The sequence below is a fragment of the Rhinatrema bivittatum genome, chromosome 1, assembly GCF_901001135.1.
Source record: "Rhinatrema bivittatum chromosome 1, aRhiBiv1.1, whole genome shotgun sequence".
In the NCBI taxonomy this organism is placed as follows: domain Eukaryota; kingdom Metazoa; phylum Chordata; class Amphibia; order Gymnophiona; family Rhinatrematidae; genus Rhinatrema; species Rhinatrema bivittatum.
This window is the reverse complement of record NC_042615.1, coordinates 610,340,246-610,364,468: the sequence shown is the minus strand read 5'-3', so window position 1 is coordinate 610,364,468 and position 24,223 is coordinate 610,340,246. Positions and strand designations below refer to the sequence as shown.

The 24,223-nt window shown below is 45.2% G+C and overlaps 1 protein-coding gene across 1 annotated transcript in view; it reads right to left on the bottom strand.

The window, feature by feature from the left end:
- Positions 1 to 23,680, bottom strand: part of DTWD2 (DTW domain containing 2) — a 399,585-nt gene extending 375,905 nt beyond the window's left edge. The window contains 1 exon segment of the mRNA XM_029570996.1: positions 23,320 to 23,680. Within this exon segment, the coding sequence (XP_029426856.1) occupies positions 23,320 to 23,456 (137 nt within the window). The 5' untranslated portion in view covers positions 23,457 to 23,680.
- Positions 23,681 to 24,223: the final 543 nt, after the last annotated feature.

The window sequence follows — 24,223 nt, the reverse complement described above, 5'->3', positions numbered from 1 at the left end:
TAGACCCTTGTGAATTATGGCGGGTCGCAGCGTTGAGCCGCTCCGGGGACGCTGGAGGAAGACGGCAGAGAGACGCCGCGGCAGCCAACCTTCCACTTGAGCAAGAGGGAGTCGCCAAAGAGGTGAGAAGGGCGGAGTGGAGACGTCGAGCAGCGACGGTCGCAACAGGGTCAGATGTCTTTTGAAAGAAAAACAAGTGGTTTTGCTGAAAAAGCGTTTGAAAAATGAGCCAATCTATAAATAAATAAATAAATAAAATTTAAAAAAGAAGACGACAAAAAAGGTCTGTGGCAGTTGCTAGAGCAGCCGAGGTAAAATGTTCTGCATAGCTGTACATTCAGGCTCTTGTGTCAGGTAGTCAGTATAGACCCTGGGAGGGAACAGAATCAGCACAGGCCCAAATCCCTCTCCCTATAACCTGGCGAAAATCAGCTAGCACCAGGGACTTCTCTCCCTGGGCCCTGAGAGGACAAAACAGTCAGCGTGGGGTAAAGTTTTAAAAAATATACCAGTTCTCTCTCACACACACACACACACACACACACACTCGGGAAAACTCAGAGAGGAATGCCCATCTTGGAAGTAACTCTTCTCTCCTCCCCTGTACAGGGTAATCTCATCCCTCACATGACATCACAGGAGTATGTTAAGAGATTGTGAGAGCATCAACTGCAAAAGCCATAGCAAAGACCTCTTTATTGTTTAAAAATTAAAAAAAAAAAAAGAAGAACACGATATAGTTTTGCTTGAAGATATTCAGCACTTGATAAAACTAAAAGTTTACTCTTTCAGAAGATAGACAACCAGCTCATTAGGATGAGAGGAAAGGCCTGAAAATCACATCTGCACAAGAACAGTTAGCTCCATGTTACTAAACTAGTAAAAACTTGGATTTTTAAAGCACCTTTCTTAAGAATAATTTCTTCTCTACTCTTTCACTTGTGTCAGTCTTGGTTTCTATTCCCTTCTTAATTAACATGCTATACATTTTTAAATATTTTTGTGTGTTTATTCCTATTGTCTTGAGTGTATTGCAAGTAATGTAAGGGTCTGATGATTCATATAGTGACCAAAACCACTCGATTATAATGCCAAAAATGTAATTAGTAACAATTGTAAGTAAATCAAAACAAAATCAGCAATGTGCATTCGGAGGAGCATGAATACACATTGCTGATTTTGTTTTGATTTACTTACAATTGTTACTAATTACATTTTTGGCATTATAATCATGTGGTTTTGGTCACTATATGAATCATCAGACCATTAAATTACTTGCAACACATTCATTATTTTTTATACCATTTGGTGTGTTTTGCATTTTCTCCACATCTTTTGTGGTATATTCCTATTGTCTTAACATTTATGCCTGCTGTTCTATTTTGGTTTTTAAATTATGTGTTCTCAAGTTGTAATCTGCCTTCAGTTCACACTGGGAAAGCAGACTATAAATCTGAAATAAATACACACATATTATAGCATCTTATAGGGATTATTGCGACCAAGAGCACAGCTGTAAATTCTCTTAACTTGCATTCCACTTGAATTATGTATAAAATGAAACCTGGCTGATGTACATTTTAACTATAACAAGATGAATGAAAACCATTTTAATATTAGTTATCTCAGTTCTGAGCTGTGAGACGCAGGGCTACAGTGCCTGGACAGCTCTACATGTACTGTAAATCTTTTTCAGTCAGCTTCCTCCCCCACCCCCAAACTGTAAAACCTCTACTGAGACACAAAAGCACAGTGATTTTTTTTAAATGTATATTCCACCTCCTGCAAAGCAGAGTTGCTTACCTGTAACAGGTGTTCTCACAGGACAACAGGATGTTAGTCCTCACATATGGGTGACATCATCAGGATGGAGCCCAATCACAGAACACTTTTGTCAAAGTTTCTAGAACTTTGACTGGCACCTACTGGGCATGCCCAGCATAGCACCAACCTGGCATCCAGCAGGGGTCCCGCTTCAGTCTCATCTTATAGTAAAAAGTACACAAGAAAACGTAAATGAACCCAACTCCGCGGGGTGGCGGGCGGGTTTCGTGAGGACTAACATCCTGCTGTCCTGTGAGAACACCTGTTACAGGTAAGCAACTCTGCTTTCTCACAGGACAAGCAGGATGGTAGTCCTCACATATGGGTGAGTACTGAGCTGAGGATGTCCGAACATGCACCAAATGTACCCAAAGACGTGCAACAGGCACAAGAACTGGGGTGGAATTTGGTAAAGAGCATCCTGAACCCTACCGGGTTGGCGGAAGGATGTTGGTACCTCAGTTCGCAAATAAGTTGCATAGCACAAACTGGCCGAAGATGGAATCTTGTCTGCCAAGCTTGTCAAAACAATAATGGGCTGCGAAGGTGTGGAGAGAACGCCAGGTAGCAGCCTTACAGATGTCAGCAAGCGGCACAGAGTGTAGGTGCGCTACTGATGTTGCCATGGCCCTGACAGAGTGTGCTTTAACACGGTCTTGAAGTGGAATGCCTGCCTGTTGGTAACAAAAGAAAATACAGTCCGCTCACCAGGAGGAGAGAGTCTGCTTACCCACAGGTTTGCCCAATTTGATGGGATCGAAGGAAACAAACAATTGAGTGCATTTCCTGTTGGCAGCTGTACGGTCTACATAAAATGCTAGAGCATGTTTACAGTCAAGGGTATGCAGAGCCCGTTCTCCTGGGTTTGAGTGGGGCCTGGGAAAGAAGGTGGGTAGTATAATGGATTGATTGATATGAAACTCCGATACTACCTTAGGCAAAAACTTAGGGTGAGTGCAGAGTACTACCTTATCATGCAGATGTTTAGTATAAGGCGGGTAGGTGACTAAGGCCTGTAACTCACTAACTCTGTGAACAGATGTGATCGCCAAAAGAAAAATCACCTTCCAGGTGAGATAGTGGAGAGCACAGGATTCGAGAGACTCAAACAGCGGTTTCATGATCCGCTCCAAAACCAAGTTGAGGACCCAGGAAGGAGCCGGAGGGCGCAGTGGAGGTATAAGGTGGAGCAAGCCCTTCAAAAAGCGTGTTACAAGGGGTTGTACTGAAATAGGTACATCTCAGACACCTTTATGGAAGGCGGCTACCGCACTGACATGTACCCTGATAGAAGTTTGGAGACCTGACTGACGGGTGCCAGAGATAGTCCAAAAACTTCGGTATGGAACAAGTGAAGGGATTGATGGACATGGAAATACACCATACCGCAAACCTGTTCCATTTGTAACGATAAGACTGCCTTGTGGAAGGCTTTCGTGAAGCTACTAGGACATGGGAAACCGGCTCTGAAAGGTTAAGAGGTTGAAGTATTAACCTTTCAACATCCAGGCAGTCAGGGAGAGGGCCTGGAGGTTGGGGTGACAAAGGCAGCCATTGTTCTGAGTGATCAGAAGCAGGTCTTTCCCCAGAGGAATGTGCCGGTGTACTGATAGGTCATGGAGAATTGGAAACTAGACCTGGTGTGGCCAATGAGGGGCTATGAGAATCATTAGTCCCTTGTCCCTTCGCAACTTCACGAGAGTCTTTGAAATGAGTGGAAGAGGAGGGTACGCATAAAGGAGACCGCTGGCCCACGAGAGGGAGAAAGCGTCTCTTGGCTGAAGGTGTTGATTGAGAGTGAGAGAGCAGAAGTTCCCTACTTTGCGGTCTATGTGAGGGTAACCCCAACGTTGGAATATTCAGTCCGCTACAGTGGGGTTGAGGGACCACTCCTGCAGTTGAAAAGTGTGACTCAGCTTGTCTGCCAACACATTGTCCACTCCCGGCAAGTAGGTGGCCCTGAGGTACATCGAGTGGGAAAGGGCTTCCACCCATATCTGTGCAGCTTCCTGACACAGGAGGTAGGAGTCTGTTCCCCCTTACTTGTTGATGTACCACATGGCCACCTGGTTGTCTGGTTGGAAAGGTGATCCTGAAAAGCCCTGAGAGCATATCTGATTGCACGAAGCTCCAGGAAATTTATGTGGTGTTTGGTTTTCTCTGGAGACCAAATGCCCTGAGTTTGCAGGTTTGCAACATGTGCACCCCAGCCGAGGTTGGAGGCATCTGTTGTCAAGGTTATTTGAGGTTCTGAAGCCTGAAATGGAAGGCCTTGAAGCAGATTGGATTGGTTTATCCACCAAGCCAGCGATAAGCAGAGCTGGATGGTGATGTGGACAATGGTGGACATTGGCTGAGAAGACTGAATCCACCGCAATTTTAGAGACCACTGCATTACACTCATGGCCAGGCGGGGCATGGGAGTGACATGCACAGAGGAGGCCATATGACCCAATAAGATCAGAAAGTGACGTGCAGTTGAGTGTTGTCGAGACTGCAGTCGATGTGCCAGAGAAGCAAGAGTGAAAGCTCGATCCTGAGGTAGGAAGGCTTGCGCTTTTAGAGTGTCCAAGTCGGCCCCTATGAACGACAGGGTTTGAGAGGGAACTAGCCTGGATTTTGGATAGTTTATGAGAAACCCTAGGGAGATCAGGGTATGGCACATGAGTAGAGACGTCAGTGCAGCTTGCTGAGTAAGAGCCCTGATCAACCAATCGTCGAGATTGGGGTAGACGTGGACACTTTGACTCCTGAGAAAGGCAGCTACCACTATGAGGCACTTGGTGAAGACTCGTGGGGCAGATGCTAGGCCGAATGGTAACACCCGATATTGGAAATGTTTTGGGCCTACTAGGAAGCGCAGGAATCTGCAATGTGACGAAGTAATGGAAATGTGTGTGTAGGCGTCCTGGAGATCTAGAGAGCTGAGCCAGTCTTCCCTTTGGAGAAGGGGAAGAAGAGAACTCAAGGTCACCATCTTGAACTTTTCTCTTTGTTGGTATTTGTTTAAGGTGCGAAGGTCCAGTATTGGGCGAACGCCACCTGACTTTTTTGGTATCCGGAAATACCGGGAATAGAAACCCTGCCCCTGTTGGGAGAGGGGCACTGGTTCTATTGCTCGGGACTGGAGGAGGAGGGAGACCTCCTGCTCCAGGAGCAGTGAGTGGTCGGATGTTCCACACATCAGCCGAGGTGGGGAATCCGATGGAACAGAGAAAGCTGAGGTGGTAACCTTGGGTTATTACAGCGAGAACCCACTGATCTGTGTTGACTGTGTGCCATGGTTTGGAGAAGTGGCACAACCGGCCGACGGGAATAGCCGGAAGTGGAAGCTGGGTACTGCTCTCTAGGAAGGAGTCAAAAGCCAGATGCTGGACCTGGCTGGGGGGCTGGCTGTGACTTCTGTACTCGAGGTTGCTTGGGTTGACCTTTTTGGTAAGGCTTAGAAGCTCGAGCCCTGGACGCTGGGGGATAGAATCTCCTTTGCCGGTAGAATTGTCTCTTGGAGTCTCTTCTAAAAGATCGTTTGGAAGAGGAAGAGAGATCAGAAGGCAGTAAGGAGAGCTAGCGCAGAGTCTCTTGGTGGTCCTTAAGCTGTGCCACTGCTTCTTGAATTTTTTCTCCAAAAATATTATCACCAGCACAGGGCAAGTCAGCTAACCTGTCCTGTACTTCTGGTCTGAGGTCTGAAGACTTTAGCCAGGCCCATCTTCTCGCATTAATTCCTGCCACCGAAACTCTGGAGGCAGTGTCGAAGATGTCATATGCCGAACATACTTCATGTTTGGCAGCATCTAGACCATTTGTGCTAGGGCATGAAGTTGGTCCTGGAATTGCAGAGGTAAGGCTTCAGCAAATTCCTGAATCTTCGTAAACAGGGCCCTATTGTACTGGGTCATGTATAATTGATAGGAAGCAATGCGAGAGATGAGCATTGACCCATGAAATACTCGTCTTCCAAACGCATCCAGAAATTTCTGTTCCTTTCCTGGGGGAATGGAAGAGTGGGGGTTTGGAGCATCGTGCCCTCTTCTGGGCTGACTCCACAACTACTGAATGATGATCTAGTTGAGCTCTCTGGAAGCCAGGGGCTGGCTGAACTAGATAGGTGGCATCTGCCTTACAGTTGACAGGTGCCATAGAGCCAGGGTGCTCCCAATTTCTCTTTAAAAGGTCCAAGAGGATGTCATGAATAGGGATAGAAATTGGAGAATTTCTAACATCTGATGCCTAGAGTCCTCTTCAGTCTGAAGCTGGAATGGAACTGTTTCAGACATTTCTTTAACAAAGTTGATAAAGGACAAGTCCTCTGGAGGAGAACACTTCCTTTCATCAGGAGGAGAGGGCTGTGAAGGCAAATCATCGGTCCAGGGATTGTATGGCTCATCACCAGCTCCCATATGTTCATCAGAAGGGAGTAACTGTGTTATTCCGGAAGGTCCGGACCTAGGTATCGATGGCCTTGAAGGTGGAATCGAAGGTATCGATGGAGGCATCGATGGCATCGGTGACATCAATGGATGTGTCTGTGGTAGCACTCCGGAGGGCGGAATGGAGATCGGTGATTCTTGTTCATCTTCCAATGACAAGGGTATCTGTGAGGAAGGAATCGGAGCCATATGTTCCCTCAGATACACCGGTGGAAGGGCACTGATTAACCTTATCCATTCTTGCCAATAGCGATGCAAGCGCCATGGGTATCGGATCGGTGGCTGGAGCAGGAACCGGCATCGATGGAGGTTTGAACCCCTAGAGTGCTTTACTGATGGCCTCTTGGATCATCTGATCCAATTCCTCACGGAAACCTGGGGCATGGATACCCGGTTCCGGAGTAGGAGGCAGCACTGGCATAGTCGGAGGGTCCACTAGTGAAGGTGGAATCGCGGATCCCGGCACCTATCCAGATGGGGAACGCCTCGGTGACCCAGAGACAGAAGATGGGGCCTTTTCTGTTCGGGACTTCTTTGTCGGTGGCTCAGACGATATCGGTGGCCTAAGCTTTTCGATGGCGGTGTCGATGTTTTTCTCGATGTTCTCCTCGATCTTTCTCCTGAGGAGGAACAAAGGGGGGTCAACACCCGCAGAGTCGTCGAAACCAGTCGGGCAGCAGCAGTTTCCCCGGTGCTGGCGCGAAGTAGACGGCACTGGTTCAGACGACATCGAAGCTATCTATGGAGTCGGGGTTTTTGGCCGAAAGAGAAGTCCCATCTTCTCCAGCCGAGCCTTGCGACCCTTTGGTGTCATTTGGGCACATTTGGTGCAAGTAAGGACATCATGGTCGGACCCCAAACATATCACACAGACCGTGTGATGTGTTTGGGGTCAGTGTGAGGGTCCATCACTGACCCTCACACAGACCATGTGAGGGTCCATCACTGACCCTCACACAGACCATGTGAGGGTCAGTGATTGACATCGTTCGAGTGCAGTCAGGGCACCGACGAAAACCCGACGCCATGGCCTCAACAAAATTTAGCTGCAGTGCGGTCAATGGCCGGTAGGCCGCGAGGGAAAAACTCGACAGGAATTGACCGCAAGCAGGTAAAAAACTTACCGTTCAACCGCAGAGCAAAGATATTGATAAAGGGACCCCTGTGGGGTAAAATGTTTTTGAAAGTTTTGATGAAGTTCCGTGAGGAAAAATTCCTGTCAGGAATCTCTGAAGAGCTCCTTAACCCGTGTGGCTACTGCTGCGTGGAAAAAGACAACTGAAGGGGGACCCCTGCTGGCTGCAGGGTTGGTGCTATGCTGGGCATGCCCAGTAGGTGCCAAATTTCTAAAAACTTTCACAAAAGTGTTCCGTGATTGGGCTCCATCCTGATGATGTCACCCATATGTGAGGACTACCATCCTGCTTGTCCTGTGAGAATATTGATTATTCTAGACAGATAATTACAACATACACACTCGCTGCACTGGGACATGGGAAACCCACAAGGAATGCTGCTGGAATCAATGGGGCTGCCAGGGCACTCCTGGCTCTGCAGTCAAGCATGAGCCACTGCAAGCTGCAGGATTTAGACATGGTTAGTCCTAAAACTTTGCTTTAACTGTCAACTCCAGCTTTGATTGTAAACCGTTGATTCTATGTAAACTGTTGTTAATCCTGTAAACCGGAGTGAAGGCCATTCGCTAAACTTCGCTATATAAAAACATACAAATAAAAAAAATAAAATAAACTCGGTGCCTTCAGATAAGGCTGTGAAGAGAAATGAACACTTAAAATCAACACTCTTACTAAATATAAAATATGCAAACACACCTCCCTCACTAGCAATCATGGATCAGGTGAAGTATCGGATCAAGCCAAGAGACAAATCCAAATCACAAAATCAGTCATGAAAGTTCTTCTAAACATAGATGACTGCATTTCCTAAGTTAATTAAATATATTCTTTCGTTATTCTCCAAACGCCTTATGTCTCTTTCCTTTCACGCTTCAATCCCCATTCCAGTAAAAAAAAAAAAAAACCAAACTGGGAGATTTTAAAAAGCAACTTTCTTGCTACTAATAAGACACACCTAACATTTTAATTCCATAAACAAGACCGTATTCTTCAGGAACGAGAATGCAAGTGACTTCAGAACACAGAAGATGTAGAAATCCTGCAGCAGAAAAGCATTTTATATCTGCTTTCCTGCAAGCGCATGAACTTGACAGGTGAGACAAATCCATACATCACAGTTTTGGGATGTTTTCAATTTCACTCTCTTTCAGTTGTCCTAGAAGCACAAATGGACATGTCCACTGTTCAATCAGCAGCTCCTGAGAGGTTTACCCAAGCCTGGCTGAAGTTAGGGTGGCTACGGAGACAGAGTTCACAGCCCCTGCGGGAGGAGAATCTCAGCCATCGCTCAATGGCTACCATTAACAGCCAGACCACTAGTGTTGGGGACCACACTAACAGAGCTGGTTTGTGGCCCCTGACCGAGGACCGTCACTGGATGGCTGGACCAAATTGGGAAGGGGGGGGGATATAAAAATAGCCGTGAATTAAGGCTCACGATACCACAGCCCAATGGAGGCAGGTTCTGATTGAGCAGAAAGTCCAAAAGGAGCAGGTGCAGCCGGTCAGGCAAAAACGTAACAAAAGAAAAAACCATGAAGTTTGAACAGAGGAGTATGGTGCAAGGCTGGAATGGCTTCCAGACTGCCGAGCTACTGGCGGTGAAGTGGGAGAAGGGCTGCATTGTTCTGTCAGGGAGCCCTGTACTAACCCACACATCCCTCGCTCAACAGCCCAGCTAAAAAAAGTGAAGAACAAGTGCCCCGCTCATGCTGCCTGTGACCTATACATACCTGGGGCGCACAGAAAAATCAACCCCCTTCCTCCTACAAAGCTTACCGATCTGCAGAGCTCAAAGAAGCTCTTCGTGGAAACATTCAAAGTCCGCTTTGTTGACTAAAGCAATTTAAGCGTAACCCACGGGTTAGTGTTAAAGAGGCACATTCCTGAGAAAAATGCCGGCTCAGACCTTTCTTTGAAAAGGACATTCCCTGGTGACTGTAAGCCTAGCAAGATCTATAATCACAAGAAACTGAATTCATTTGTGTCGGCGTTTAACCATGTGGTTCTGGTTGAGCTGAATCAGAGCACAATAGCTAATTCATTCAACCAGAGCAGCGTATTTCAACATTTGCTATATGGAGGTTTTTTTTAAGTCCCGTCTCTCATCAACTGCAGCCCCTCTAAGCCCTTAAGAGGCAAGACAGGAAGGAGCAGGAGAAGGATTATGACAAAAGCCATTTTCTTTCTTGGCGGTTTGTATTTAATAATCAAAGCCCAAATGAGCGAAGCCATTCTTTAGAACTGAACTGTTCAACCGTGCTTTCCAGCAAGTGTTTATTTTCTTCTCCCTTCTGCCCAGTCATTGCTCATTTCCAAACACCTCTTGTGCCCCCCCCCCCCCCAAATACGGCTGTGAAATATTAAGTGAAAAGCGGCACCCGAGCCCAGCTCCTGAAAGCAAAAGCTGCTGCACAACTGGCAACAACCTTGCCAGGTATCTCTGTATGAAACCAATACAGAGGATGTGATCAAGGTGTCTAGCACAGAGGGGTTTAAGAGAGGCCTGGACCAAGCTCCTGGAGGAAAAATCCATTACATATTATTAGCCAGGCAGGCTCAGAAAAGCTACTGCTATCCCTAGGAGCAAGAAAATGGAAATTAGATTTACTTTATGGGATTTGCCAGGTACTTGCAACCTGGATTGGCCACTGTCAGAGACAGGATGCTGGGCTCAATGGATCTTGGTCTGACCCAGCATGACAATTCTTATGTTAAGAAAAGCAATCCCATTCCCTCATCAGGGAATGCAGCAGACACAGGATGCTGTTTTCTTCAGACTAAGTTGCTGCTGGCCGATGATGCTACATCAACAGGGCCATACCCCAGAGAAGGTAGCAGTCCAAACAGGAGAATATGATCTTGCCAGGTTCTTATGGCCTGGATTGGCCACTGTTGGAGACAGGATGCTGGGTTTCATGGACCCTTGGTCTGACCCAGTATGGCATGTTCTTATGTTCTTCTCTGTATGATATAAACCAAGGGTAGGGAACCTTTGGTCTTCGAGGGCCATACACTGGTCAGGATTTTAGATTAACATGCATGAGTGAGATCTCCATGCACTGCCTACAATGTAAGTAGATCAATGGGGAATATCCTGAATTCCTGACCAATGTGTGGCCCTTGAGAACCAGAGGTTCTCCACCCCTGGTGTAAATAAAGGGTATTCTATCTCTTGCAGGGGTGATCGAGCATCCCCGGTAGGCCAATCACTTTGATCACATAGTTTCTCTCCTCAGCTTCCCAGCCCATGGCCAAAGAAAAGAATAGGGGCTGCCGTGTCCCAAAGAGAAGCCTGCGAGGCCACGGCAGAGCCTATCCTGCCCCAGCCTGAAGAGAAGGCTGCAAGGCAATGGCAGAGCCTATCTTGCCACAGCCGAAGAGAGACCTAGAGGGCTGTGCAGTCCCGTCACCAGGAGCACAGAGATGGCTATGGCTTCCTCCCATCTTCCCTCTATCAGTGAGGAGCAGCACAGCTATCCCTCAGCTCCCTAAGACAAGGTCCAGAAGAAAGAACTGAAAGCTATGTGTGTATGTGTGAGAGAGAGACTGTGTATATGAGAGAGAACCTGGGTGTGTGTATGAGAGACAGCCTTCATGTGTGCATGGATGTGTGAACTTGCATGTGTGCATAAGAGAGCCTAAATATGTATGAAAGAGTACCTGAGAGAGAGAGAAAGAGAGAGAGAGAGAAAATAGTTTGAGGCCTCTCACTCCCCCCAATTCATAATCTGTGGGTGACTGAAAATCAAAAGATCCCAGGCATGAAGAGGTGGAGATTTTTAATCCTATTTTAATTTTGGGGTATTTCATGTGTCTGCTATTTTGAAATATTTTAGTGTTTGGAAAATTTTAGAAAAAAATTTGAGTTTAAATTTCTGGATGTTTGTCTGCTGTTGCCTGTGACTTTTTTTTTTTTTTAGGATGGTTTTAATATAATGTATTGTATTTTATTTCTTTTGATTTTATGGCTTGTTTGTGAAGAATGATGATGTTTCTGTTTTCCATTGTTGCACTGCATAATACAGTTATGCTCTGAAAACCACAGCAAGCCTATGTGTGAGCAGATGAGCGAGCTAGTGAGCATGTGTGTGCAAGAGGACTATTTAAGTCGGTGGGCATGTGTGTGAGCAAAAGCAAGCCAGTGAGGATGAGTGTGAGAGCACATGTGTGTGACAGAGAATATAAGGCAGTTTGTGTGAGAATGAACATGTGCGTTAGAATGTGTATATACATGAGAAAGGAAAGAAAGTTGGTGCATACCCAGGTATGCACAGTAGTGGATATTTCTTTAGCCTTAGTTTTAATTATTGAGTATATTTGATGTATCTGCTATTTTGAAATATCTTATTGATGTTTGAAAAATTTTAAAAGACAAAGTTATGTTTTTAAATCACTGGATGTTCTGTTCATCAGCTGCTTTGAAATATTTATTCTTTTTATGCATACAGTTTTACTATTATGATTGATGGTTTATATTTCTTGATTTTGTTTGATGTTTAATAAGGAATGGTGATGTTTCTGTTTTTCCATTGTTGCACTGCACATGGAGTCTGACTTGTTACGGTTTCCATTTCAGTTTTTGTATGAATGTTTCTATTTATACTTTATTGTCTCTATACTCTGTATTTGGTGACTGTCTGTCTGTGTTCTGCATGTGTGACTGAGGTAAGGTAGTCTGCCAGTGTGTCGTTTCTATACAGGGATCTATAACAGCATGGCTTTTTCCATTTCCTAATAACATGTGCATTGGTGTTTTTAAGGCCTGGTGTAATATTTGCAGCATTGCCTATTCATAGGTAGGGTTGTTCCTGTCTGAGTGCAGGCAGTCAGTGCAATTTTCATATGAGAGGTTTAGTATGTTGTAATTCAATTTACACAAAGCTTTCTGAGGGCCAACACACTCTACAATAGTCCTAATACCATACAGCTGCAGGTATATTTTGTGCTGTTTTCTAGTTGGTACCTGACACGGCAGTGAGCCCTTGTGCTGTGGCATGTTTGATGCAGCCTAGTAAGTGAACCTACTAGGGCCATGCTGACAACTGGCAGACATATCCTACTTCACCTGTACCAGTCCCACTGCCCATAAGTTGAGCGAAAGTCCCTTGAGAAGCAGAGAGAGAGTCTCCAGACATGGGCAGAGGTCGGGGCAGGCAGCGAGCAGAGTGAGGTCAGAGTCCAAGCCAAGTGTCAGGGCAGACAGCAAGCAGGAACGAAGTCAGAAACCAGGCAGAAGTCAGAACCAGAGAACCAGGCCAAGATAAAACGGACAGATTGGTCCTGTCCTACCTGTCTTGTCCTATGAGGCAAAGAGACAAGGCAGGAACAACAAGGCAGACAGAAGCAACACACTCTGCAGGGAACACAGGAGGCGCTTTTGCTGAGGCAATGTCTAGGTGCAGGGCTCAGACTGAAATAGCCCAAGAGAGCAGACATCATCAGGGAGCACCAGGCAGGAGTTCCAGCTGCGGGGTCTTCATACAGAGTGCAGGTGTGCGCACACCTATGGGAACGGGTGGCAGTGATAGTCCGATGGTGACTTGCAAGCCACGAAGAAGCTTGTCAGCGTCCTGGGCTGAGTGTGACCGGTCATGGGACAGCCCCACGACTGGCCAACGTAACAGTACCATAACAATGCATGTAAGTAATGTACTTGTACTTTGAATGTTCTTTTTCATGTTAAATCTGTTACTATAAATGCATAATTTTTAATTGTTTGTGGGAAGGGTGGGGCCAGGAGTGTGTTCAAGGCTGTAACACCTATGACACCTAATACCCCTGGCACCATCCATGACTGCACAAGAGAAATCAGAATTCCATCTGGAGTTGTGCTAATTTGGATTAATGGCTCTGCCCAGTCTCGGCCAGGGCTTAATTGTCTCGTTCCATAATCCCAGAGAACAGTATAGATCACTTCTGGTACCCCCTCCCCTACAGTAAGTAGACAGAGCAGAGCCTGGGGAACCATAAAAGCAGCAGACTGTGTAGCCTGCAGTCAATGGGAATACACTGGCATGCTGAGAGGGCGACAGACACTGGAAGGAAGGGGATAAGACAGGAGGAAGTGCCAGTGCAATGTGCTTCTTTGCGAGGTGAAAGCACTGAGCTCTGAGAGGAGCAGCTGGCTGTGGAACCAGTCTCCTAGAGAGGGAGGGGATAGCTGCAGAATGGGGAAGGGTGGGCAGCAAGCAATAACTTTACACCATGATGCAGCAGTGCCCCCTGCCCAGCACTCACTCTGTGAGCACATAAGCAACAGCATGTATATGAGAGAGAGAGAGAGAGAGACCCTCAAATACACACTTTGTATCTGAGCAAGAGTGTGGGTGTTTTCTGACAGACACACACATACTCTCTGTATGTGGTTGTGTCTGTGTCAGAGAAAGAGAGAATCTGGAGAAAGTGTTTGACAAAGAGAGTGTGTGTCTGTGTCAGTGTATATGTGCCAATAAAGTTTCTGCAATCTAAAAATCTGTTTGTGTGACTGAGTATGTGTATGTGTTGGACACTGGCTGACAGTGTGGTTGTCTCACTGTTTGCAACTGGTTCAAGAATCCAGCTGGAATCCAGGATATATCTCTATAAAAAATATAACCAGACATGTGGGGGACCCGACCAATTTGCATGGATGAAACCCCTGGTCTACAATGTGCTCAACTTCTTAGTTATTTAGGAAAGATAAAGTTGATTTTGGAGATATTTTGGCTCAATTCTGCCAGGTTCCAGGGTTGACTTGGCGTGCTTTTGACACATGTGCTGCAGGAAAAGTGCACGAGGGAGTCAGATAGCCCAAGGGCCATTTTTTCAAGCAATCTCCCGGTCTGATATTTTCTGCAATCTGCCCTGGCATGTCTTTCTTGACATATTTATCACAGTTAAAGCAGCAATGCCACACACTTGCTCAGCAGTAATCAAATATGAATGCAGAACACTGATATGCCACTTTTCTGGATAAATAATCTATCCAATTCTATTACTTAAGATGTTGCTTAAGATTCCAAAGTAACGTCGGTTTGGACCAAATGGGATATATCATCACCATCTTCCTCCTTCATGGTTACATAAATGTTATAACCACATACACTATCACAGCTTCCTCCTCACATGTCTCCCACTAAACCACTTGCATCCATTACAGTCTATTTAAAACTTAACTGTGTGACTTATCTTCCTCCAGTGTCATTACAACCATGTAACCCCATTTGTCAAGTCACTACATTGGTTCCCCATCCACTACCACATAAAGTTCACATTCACTCTGCAGCTTATTCTCTCTCCTCTCTCTACACTTCCACTTCATGATCTCCATTCATCAAGCAAGCCACCCTTATCTGTGCCATTCTCCTCTATTGCTAGACTTCATCTGGACACTCTAGAATTTTCTTCAAATTACTGGATCTCCAAAAAATACCTGGGAAAACTCTAAGCTTACTTTAAGAGAGGTATTTGTAACATACTCAGCTTCACAGGCCAAAAGAAGGCAGAGGCATCTGACAGCGGGGTCAGAAGAAGGCATCGCGATATGCAAGAAAGAGAAAGCACCTACCCACATGGCTAGAAGGCAGCATAGTCACGGGCAGAAAGAAGGGGAAAATATTAACCCATGTGGCCAGAAGGTGGCGTAGCCATTAGCCACCGCAAACCAGCGGAAGAACAGATCTGTCATGGCAGTGGCTGAATCAACCTGGGGCCCCAGCCTGAGAGGTTGAGATTGGAAAGAGGATTGTCCATGAATGCAGGATGTCCAAGACACAAGAGTTCCAAATAAGTCCATTGCCAACTCTTTGCTTTCCACATTGCTGCACCGTATGGCTGGAAAAGCTTCCCCGAGGTGCCGAATCATGCCCCCTCTCTGGCCATAATCAAATTCCACTTTTTCAGGGTGCTTTTAAATTTTAAGCTCTGATTCTTCCTGATCTGGGCCTTGTTGATTTTAACTATCGCTTACTGTAATAGATCTAATTTCCTGAAAGCTCTTATTGGTCTTGTCTGTGTGTTCTGACTAGGGATTCTCTTATGCATATCCGTACAAGGCTGTGTTCATCTGGTAGCACCAGGCAATAATTTGAGCTGTTGTGCTCAAACATAATCAATATTTCTACATGGTACCAAACACAAGACAGTCACAAAGAGAAATCAACCTGCAATAGGCAGATTTAAAACAAATCATAGGAAGTATTTTTTCACTCAGTGCACCATCAAGCTATGGAATCTGTTGCCAGAGGATGTGGTCAAGGCGACATACTGGGGTTCAAAAGAAGATTGGCCAAGGTCCTGAAAGAAAAAAAGTCTATAGACAGTTACTAGCCAGGCAAATTTGGGAAAAGCCAGTGCTTATACTTGGGAGGGAAGCAGATCAACTTTTTGGGATCCACCAGGTACTTGTGATCCGGACTGACCACTGTCCGAGACAGGATGCTGAGCTCGATGGACCTAGATCTGACCTAGCATAGCACTTTATGTTCTTAACTACTTACATCTTGAGGGAGTATGTCTCACTTTGCTTAAAAAATATTTTGGGGTTTTTTTTTTTTGCTCTGTCCTAGTTAAAAAATGCATCCAGTCCCCATACAACTCTCTATCATTTCCGAAACATATCCAACTATCACATCACGTCCAAAAGGTACCTCAAAATTACTGAAAGCTGTCCAGCCCAAAGGCGAATGTAATCATCCAAAGTCACTTCTATGGTAAAAATCGCAAAAGTCAAGTGTACAAAGCAGCTGAACAGAATGGATACAAATAAAAAAAAAAAAAAAAGAAACATGTATGGATAGTGTTATTTGCTTGGCCAAGCACTAGGGGGCAGCCACGAGTATTATAGCTGAGTGGAATATAAGATTTTTAAATAAATGTATCCGTTACCATTTCCATGATGAAATATTTTCTGATTTTACTCTCGCATCTTCCTCCACGGACCCTCATATCATGATATCTTATTCTAGAGCAGCGGTTCCCAACCTGGGGTCCACAGAGCCCTAGTGGGCTGCCAGAAGGGACTGAAGCAAGCTCAAACCCCAGAGAAAAACAGCAGTCTGATCTCACCCCGAAGAGATGCAGCTCATAATTAGTCAGCCAGGAGAAAGGAGGAGCAGCGCCGACTGCAGCCTCCAAGAGCTGGATCCCCCCATTCTGCAACAAACCTCCTATATGCTTTAAAGTTCTTTTTTTGTGGCTGTGCCAAATGAGTTTTCATCTATGAAAGATCATACCAAATACTAGCGATATAGCCCCTTTAACAGTAAATCATTTGCTTTATGTATCACTGTTCAAATTTTATATTGTGTATATTTTTAAACCAGGTAAACCGCCCTGATCCCCCCAGGAAGTACATGCAGCACATAAGTACTTGTGAATAAACAAAGAGGAGGAAAGAGCATGGCAAATCTGCCACCAAGAGCCTTAACCTTTGCTGCTGCACAACAGGAAAAAGATAATAAAATTACTACATGCTTTAATGCTAAAAAAATAAATAAATAAATTTTAAAAAACTCAGAGCATGTTACAATCAGGAAGAGGAGAAGAGTGCAGCCAAGCGTGACTAATAGGAGTCTGAATCCTCGATGGTACTCACGGCGGAGGTCCAACAAAAGGAACCGCAATCCTGACAAACTGCAGTTATTGCCCAGTCCCTTTCAGCCACTACCCCCAGCTGGAAGGCTCTGGGAGGCTACTGGCACCCAGAGGAGAAAAGCAGGGCCATAACAGCCCCTTCACACTGAGCCGCCACTGGGAGAAGAGCCAGGCTAATCAAGGCTCCTATTAGCTGTTGCATGCCAGGAGGAGAAGTGCAGGGGAAGGGTCAAAGGAGAGAGAAATAATGCAGGAAGAGTAAAGATGGGAAAGCGATTTCAAGGGGCAGGCTGGGGGATCACAGAAAGGGAAGATTGGAGAAGACAGGCTGTGTTGATAGATCAAAGGGAGATTGGAGGGGCAAGATTAGAGTGGTCAGGTTAGGAGAAGGGAGAAACTAGAGAGGATAGGCTGGGCGAAGAAAAAGACTGAAAGACACAGGCTAAGGGGCCGATGCAATACAGTGCACTCAGCCAAGCTCACTGTTAACCTGCAGTCGGACGTGGTAGAATAGGCACTAATCAATCCCCAAATGCAATAAGAACATAAGAACATGCCATGCTGGGTCAGACCAAGGGTCCATAACCAGGCCACAAGAACCTGGCAATTACCCAACACTAAGAAGATCCCATGCTACTGAAGCAATTAATAGCAGTGGCTATTCCCTGTCAGGCCAATTCAGTAAAAACGTGGGAGAGTGGACAAACGGCCACTCGCCGGTGTGCGCGATACAGTATGCAAATGAGGTGGTGCGGTAGAATCGGGCAAAAGGAGGCGCTAGGGACACTAGCACATCCTTGCGCCTCCTTTTAGCCCGGAGCAGTGGCTGTCAGTGGGTTTGACAGCCGACGCTCAATTTTGCCGGCGTCTGTTCTCGAGCCCGCTGACTGCCACGGGCTCGGAAACCAGACGCCGGCAAAATTGAGCGCCCGGTTTTCGGCCCGACAGCCGCCAGCCGACTTCAAATTTTTTTTTTACTCTTCGGGACCTCCGACTTAATATCGCCATGATATTAAGTCAGATGGCCCTATTAGGTATGCGCGCGTCCAACCCGCGCGCATACCTAATAGGGCCATCAACATGCATTTGCATGTTGAGGGCACTATTAGGTGCCGCGGGTTGGACGCGCATTTTCCTCCCCTTACTGAATAAGGGGTAAGGGAAAACGCCGTCCAAGAGCAGGCTAACAGTGCGCTCTGTCGGAGCACATTGTACTGTATCAGCCTGTAAGTAAACTTGATTAATAGCAGTTAATGGACTTCTCCAAACCTTTTTTTGAACCCAGCTAACTGCACTAACCACATCCTCTGGCAACAAATTCCAGAGCTTTATTGTGCATTAAGTGAAAAAGAATTTTCTCAGATTAGTCTTAAATGTGCTACTTGCTAACTTCATGCAATGCCCCCTAGTCCTTCTATTATCCGAAAGTGTAAATAACCGATTCAAATCTACTCGTTCAAGACCTCTCATGATCCTAAAGACCTCTATCATATCCCCCCTCAGCCGTCTCTTCTCCAAGCTGAACAGCCCTAACCTCTTCAGCCTTTCCTCATAGGGGAGCTGTTCTATCCCCTTTATCATTTTGGTTGCCCTTCTCTGTACCTTCTCAATAAGAGGATTAGCGCATATTCAACGCGCGCCCAACACGGAGTGAATCTAATAGCACTCATCATATGCAAATGCATGTGAATGAGGCTATTAGGCATTCACTCCCGATAAAAAAAAAAAAGTGCGTCTCGGATGCACATTTAACTGTCATCTATTAACGCCTGCCTGGAGCAGGCGTTAATAGCTGAGCGCATCAAAAACAAGTACAGAAAAGCAGAAAAAACTGCTTTTTCTGTACTGCCTCCTACTTAGTATCGTTGTGATATTAAATAGGATGAAAAATTAAAGAAACAAAAAAAAGTTTACAAAAAATACAGTCGGGTTCAGGAAACAGAGGCTCGACTGATAAGCATTCGCTGAACCCTCGGCGTCTGTTTTCCTTACAGGCGGACAGCAGAGTCACGAAAACCGATTGGGTGGGTTCTCGTTAGCAAGGATGAGCTAGGGTCGCGCAAGCTAATGCAACCCCCTAATTTAAATATTGCATGTCGCGTTAATAAAGCGGGCGCTGACTGTTCAGCACAAATGTATTGCATCGGCCCCTGAGGATGGGAGAGAGCCTGGAGGCCACAAATTGGTTGGGGGGGACGGACACTACTGGGGGGTCCCTATACTTTTTGGAGTTTGATAAGGAGTTAGCATAGACAAAAAAAAAGGATGGGAACTCCAATTTTAAAGCATCCTCACCATTCATAAAATCTTTGTCTTGCACAATATAAAGCTCAAGTTATTTGAATGTCTATCACCGGGGGAGGAGGCGGGTGGAGACTAACTGATCCTCAAGAGCCACTGACGGGTCTGGTTTTCAGGCTATCCCTAATGAATACGCATAAGATGGATGTGTGTACACTGCCTCTATTCTAGCCAAATATATCTCATGCATATTCATTAGGAATAGCCTGAAAACCAGACCTGTCCGTGGATCTCAAGGACCAAAATTGGCCAACCCTGGTCTCTCATACCCCACCTTTCTTTTCTCTCCTGTTCTCAACCCTATCTTGGAGACATACCTAACCCATCTGGTTTTCAGGATATCCATAATAAATATATTTACTTATTTCAAGTTCTTATATCCTGTAGCAGTCTACAAGAAGAACATTCATAATAAATAGAGGTAACACAAAAGTACACAAAACAAACACACAATCATGCATGAGATAAAATGTATGCTAATCTCTCTGATGCATATTTTTTTCCAGATAACCAAAAAACAGATGGGTTAAGTGTTCTGCAGTACACAGTCAAAAAAAAACAAAAAACCACACTTAAAGCAGAATTCCCCAAGTTGAGTTCTCAAGAGCCACAAGCACCTGATTTTCAGTATTTCCACAATGACTATGCATAAACTCCAGCCACTGTATGCAGATTTATCTCTTATATAGTCATTGTGTAAATACTCAAAACCAGACAGAATTTGGGGACCCGTTTCTAGCATGTTCATATTTAGGTGCTTAAATCACATTTCATAAGACTTTAGGTGTAGACTACTGTAGTCCATTGCAGGGGGCAATCAAGTCTTCAGTCTGCTTTGAACTTCAAGGAGACAGCGATAACTACAGATTCTTGGGAAGAGCTAAGTAAAAAGCTCAACTTAGCTAGCCAATCTGAGGGAGGGTCTGTTCAAAATCAATAGCAGATACAGTTTCCAGTGAACAGCCCTGGCCAAGTGCTGGTAGGGATGAATAAACCACTAGTCTGGAATGATCTGGGTATGTCCAGGAAAGAAAAAACATTCTTTAATTTCAATAACTGCTTATAAAATATTAAATGTTATTGTTTTCACAATAATTTTAATCTTTGTTTACTGTATCAGTAAGAAATCTGGGACTGATATGCATATGCAGCACACAGTTTTTCGATACAGACACTCATATGCAATTTCACTGTTAATCTCAGAAAGATCTGAGCTCTTCTGTAGTTTAGAGAGAGAGCAGAGATAGGAAATTTCCTCTTTCAACTCACTATACAAAAAATATATTCAAATTCTGATTTCCCCCTCAGTAATAGTACTTCAAAATCCCTTCCCTATCAGCCACTTTGTGAAATAACATGGAAACCTGCTAAAAAAAAAAAAAGTTTAGAAATTATATAGCATACCAGCCATACCATAAGAGTACTAACACCCAGGACTTGAACAGCAACAACCTTAACTATGAAAAAGCAATACTGCAAATATAGAACACAGTAGACTTACTATTGGAAAAACAAATAAAGCCAGACTACTTTAGATTCCTACACAGAATCTACATCCTAATTAACAGAATCCCTCACCTCTGTCAAACATGCAGAATGTAGATTGGCTCTTATGTATTACAGAATAAAAAAACAAATTATAAACAAGCATATAGAGAAAAACAAACTCCAAGGAGAGAGGACCATGCGGTGGGATGGAAGGGCAGGATACAGCAGGCCTGCAACATTTATGGCTTGGATTGGTGGTGGCAGCGATTGCCAGGGTTGAGGGAAAAGCAGCAACAGGGGAGCGGTGATGAGGGGTTTTAAGCACCAGCTCCTTACTCTGCACTCTCCTCAAGCAGCAAGCACATGTGACTGTTATAGAAAGCATAGGCTTACTATGTCAAATTTTTGGTGACAAACTGGTTGAGGACCACTGCCCTAGGGGAAAGGCAGGCTAGAAGAGATATGAGAGAAACATTTAACTACTTCAAAGGTTTCAGTGCACAAGAGGCAGAACTCTTTCAAAGGAAAGGAGACTCTAGAACGAAGGCTCATGGGATGAGGATGAAAGGGGAAGACTGAAGAATAATCTAAAGAAGTACGGTATTTCTTTACAGAAAAGGTGGTGGATGCATGGACAATGGTAGAGACAAAGACAACATTTGAATTCAAGAAAACATGGGGCAAGCATAGGGAATCTGAGGGAGTAGTAAGGATTGTAGAGCCGAGTAATTAGCCTGGCTTGACAGACAAGAGAGGCCACTTTTTCCGTCATCATAATAAACATACTGATTGGGGGGGGGGGGGGGGAGAGAGGGAACCTAGGGACCAGTTTTTCTTTTAATTGTATTAAAATTCTTCTATACTGCCTTAATTAAAATAATTATCCAAAGTGGTGTACACAGTAATACAATAAAACAAACTTAAAAGTAAATACTGCCCTCCAAGGGACACTCCGTACCCCCTCTATCAAATCCACTAAACTTATTTCCACAATGAACAGAGCCTTTTCCCTGGCCGGCCCCACCCTGTGGAACTCTATGCCCCCAGACTTGCGCACTGAAACATCTACTCCCAAATTCAAAAAAAAGCTAAAAACCTGGCTCTTCTTACAGGCCTACCCCTCCCTCAACAACCATCCTCCTGATGTCCCCCCCCAAGTGGTGTATAATGCATTCCTGGTATCACCATTTACAATGTGCTTCTGCTGACTCTTCTCTCATCTCCCTTCTCCCCTTTGATTTCCTTATATATTTACAGTGCCTTACATGTATTACCTTCACAATGTACGTTTGTTAACTTCTCCTTCATCTGCTCCCAATTTTAGGAACTTTCGTTCCTTGTAAATAGTTACCCAGTTTCTGTTTGCTGATGTTCTTCTATTGTATGCAAAGTTTACTGTTCTATGTAATGGCAGCGCCAAAAGTTCTGTTTAATGACACTGTCAAAAAGTTTTAGTTTTCTGGAAACCGATACGATGTGCAAACGGCTATCGGTATATAAAATCATTTAAATAAATAAATAAAATAAATAAATACAATATATGAGCACCATTTTGATAGCCTTCTCTTGATTGCATCCAATCAGTGCATATCGAGGAGGTACAACTTCAGAACTGAACCCAATACCCCAGGTGAGATCGCAGAAAAGATCTAGACAAAGGCAGCATTACCTCCTACTGGCTGAATTTCTCCCACTGCATTCGACTCTCTGGCCACCTGCCTAGTTGCACCGTTTCTCATCCTATATGATTGCTCCAAGGTCTCTCTCCTCCATGTCACCTGATGTATCCCATTCACTCTAGGTCACAACACAATGTTTAAAAGTACTTGAACTCCGCTGAGGAACCCAACAACAAGAAGGTGTCAGTCCAAACTCCCAATAAACATTTTTTATTCACATTTACAATGGATTTTTGTTAACCTCTATGTTCAGCTAGCAGTAGTATACAATGAGTGCTTTGTAACCGATTGCCTTTTTCAAGCTCATAAGAAAAAGGTGAGCTTAACTCTGCTATCACAAGAGTATACCTGCCGAGCATGCTCCAAACGCAAACACAACCAACACGCAGGGCATTTCAGAGCATAAGAGCAAGTGCTTCCTTTTTTTACACCACCTCCACCCTTGCAGGGAGAAATAATCCAGCTCACGGACATCAGAACTACATTTCCCTGCGCGCAGTGGGGTAAAAAGCCAGGGCCGGCTCGGCATGCGCCCCACCCCCAACATGGCGCTGACGTGAGTCCTTCTCTGGAAACACGTCTGTGGCTGCTGATAAACCCGGGACTAAACAATGCCTCCTGGGCACAAGTCATATCGAAGCTTTCTTGCTGTGCTTGCCTTCCGATCTATTGCACTTTCATACTCGCAGTGCTGAGCTTATACGGAAGTAGCAAGATTACAACGGCAGCGCACGCTGGATAGAAGATCACTCTAGCAGGAGACAGCCAGAAGCCTCCGAGCACTTTTCACGACCGGCGCTGGGTTCAGACCCTCCCCGCCAGCCGGCCGAGCGCCTCCGAGCCGCAAGGGGGCGCGCTGTGCAAGGCGCTCTTCCCTGCCCTCACCTGCAGCGAGCGCACTCCGGCCTGCGGGCGCAGCGCTCTACCGGCAGTACGGACAGCCCCCGCAGCACGCTCTCTTCCTCTTCCTCAGGCTGGGCTTTAGCTACGGGTCCAGCTTCCTCTGCTTCTAGCTGCTCCATGCCGCTGGTTGCTGTTGCTCCTCTCCCGCCTACTGCCGCCAGGGGGCGCTCGGATTCCAGAGAATTGAAATCGGCGCGCTCCCGTTTCACGTGCCTCCAACACGAACGTGCTGTTTTCACAGCAAACCAAAGCAGACCACCACTACCACCGCCGCCTTTTCTTCCTCAGGTGTTTGGGAGTGACGTGAGGTGACGCGCCTGCTTCCTTCCTCTTCCGAGATTGATGGGAGTTGTAGTTTCAGGCTTGTTTTTCCACGTCTTCAACTGAAGAAGGGCTTGGTAGTGTCTCTTCTTGTTTTTTAAATTAACACCAACAGCCACCCGACTGTCATAAAAATACATGCAAACTGTACCAATAGGAAGGTTAGCACGGCCCATATAATGACTTATTTGTGACTTTTAGTTTTATAAATTGGAGAAATTGATTTTCTGATTTTGTTGGCATTTTTTCCTTACTAATTGTTGGTTCTTTATACGATGTTTTTGGCCTATTTTATTATGAAGAAGCATGTTTATTACATATTGTACCACCCTTTGTGCTAAATAAGACATGTTCTATATTTGGGCTAGCAGGTGGCTCGGTGCGGCTGCATAGAATTCCCAGGTCAGGCTTTTGTTTTCCAGCTAGAAAGGTTGTGGAGACAGCATTCAGCCACCCTGGTTTGTTAAGGAGCCCTTTCTATTGCTCAATAGAAAGACCTACAAGCTGTGATGATTTTGTAGAAGAGGAAGGGGAGTACCTACACCAACCTTCTCTCTTTTTTTTT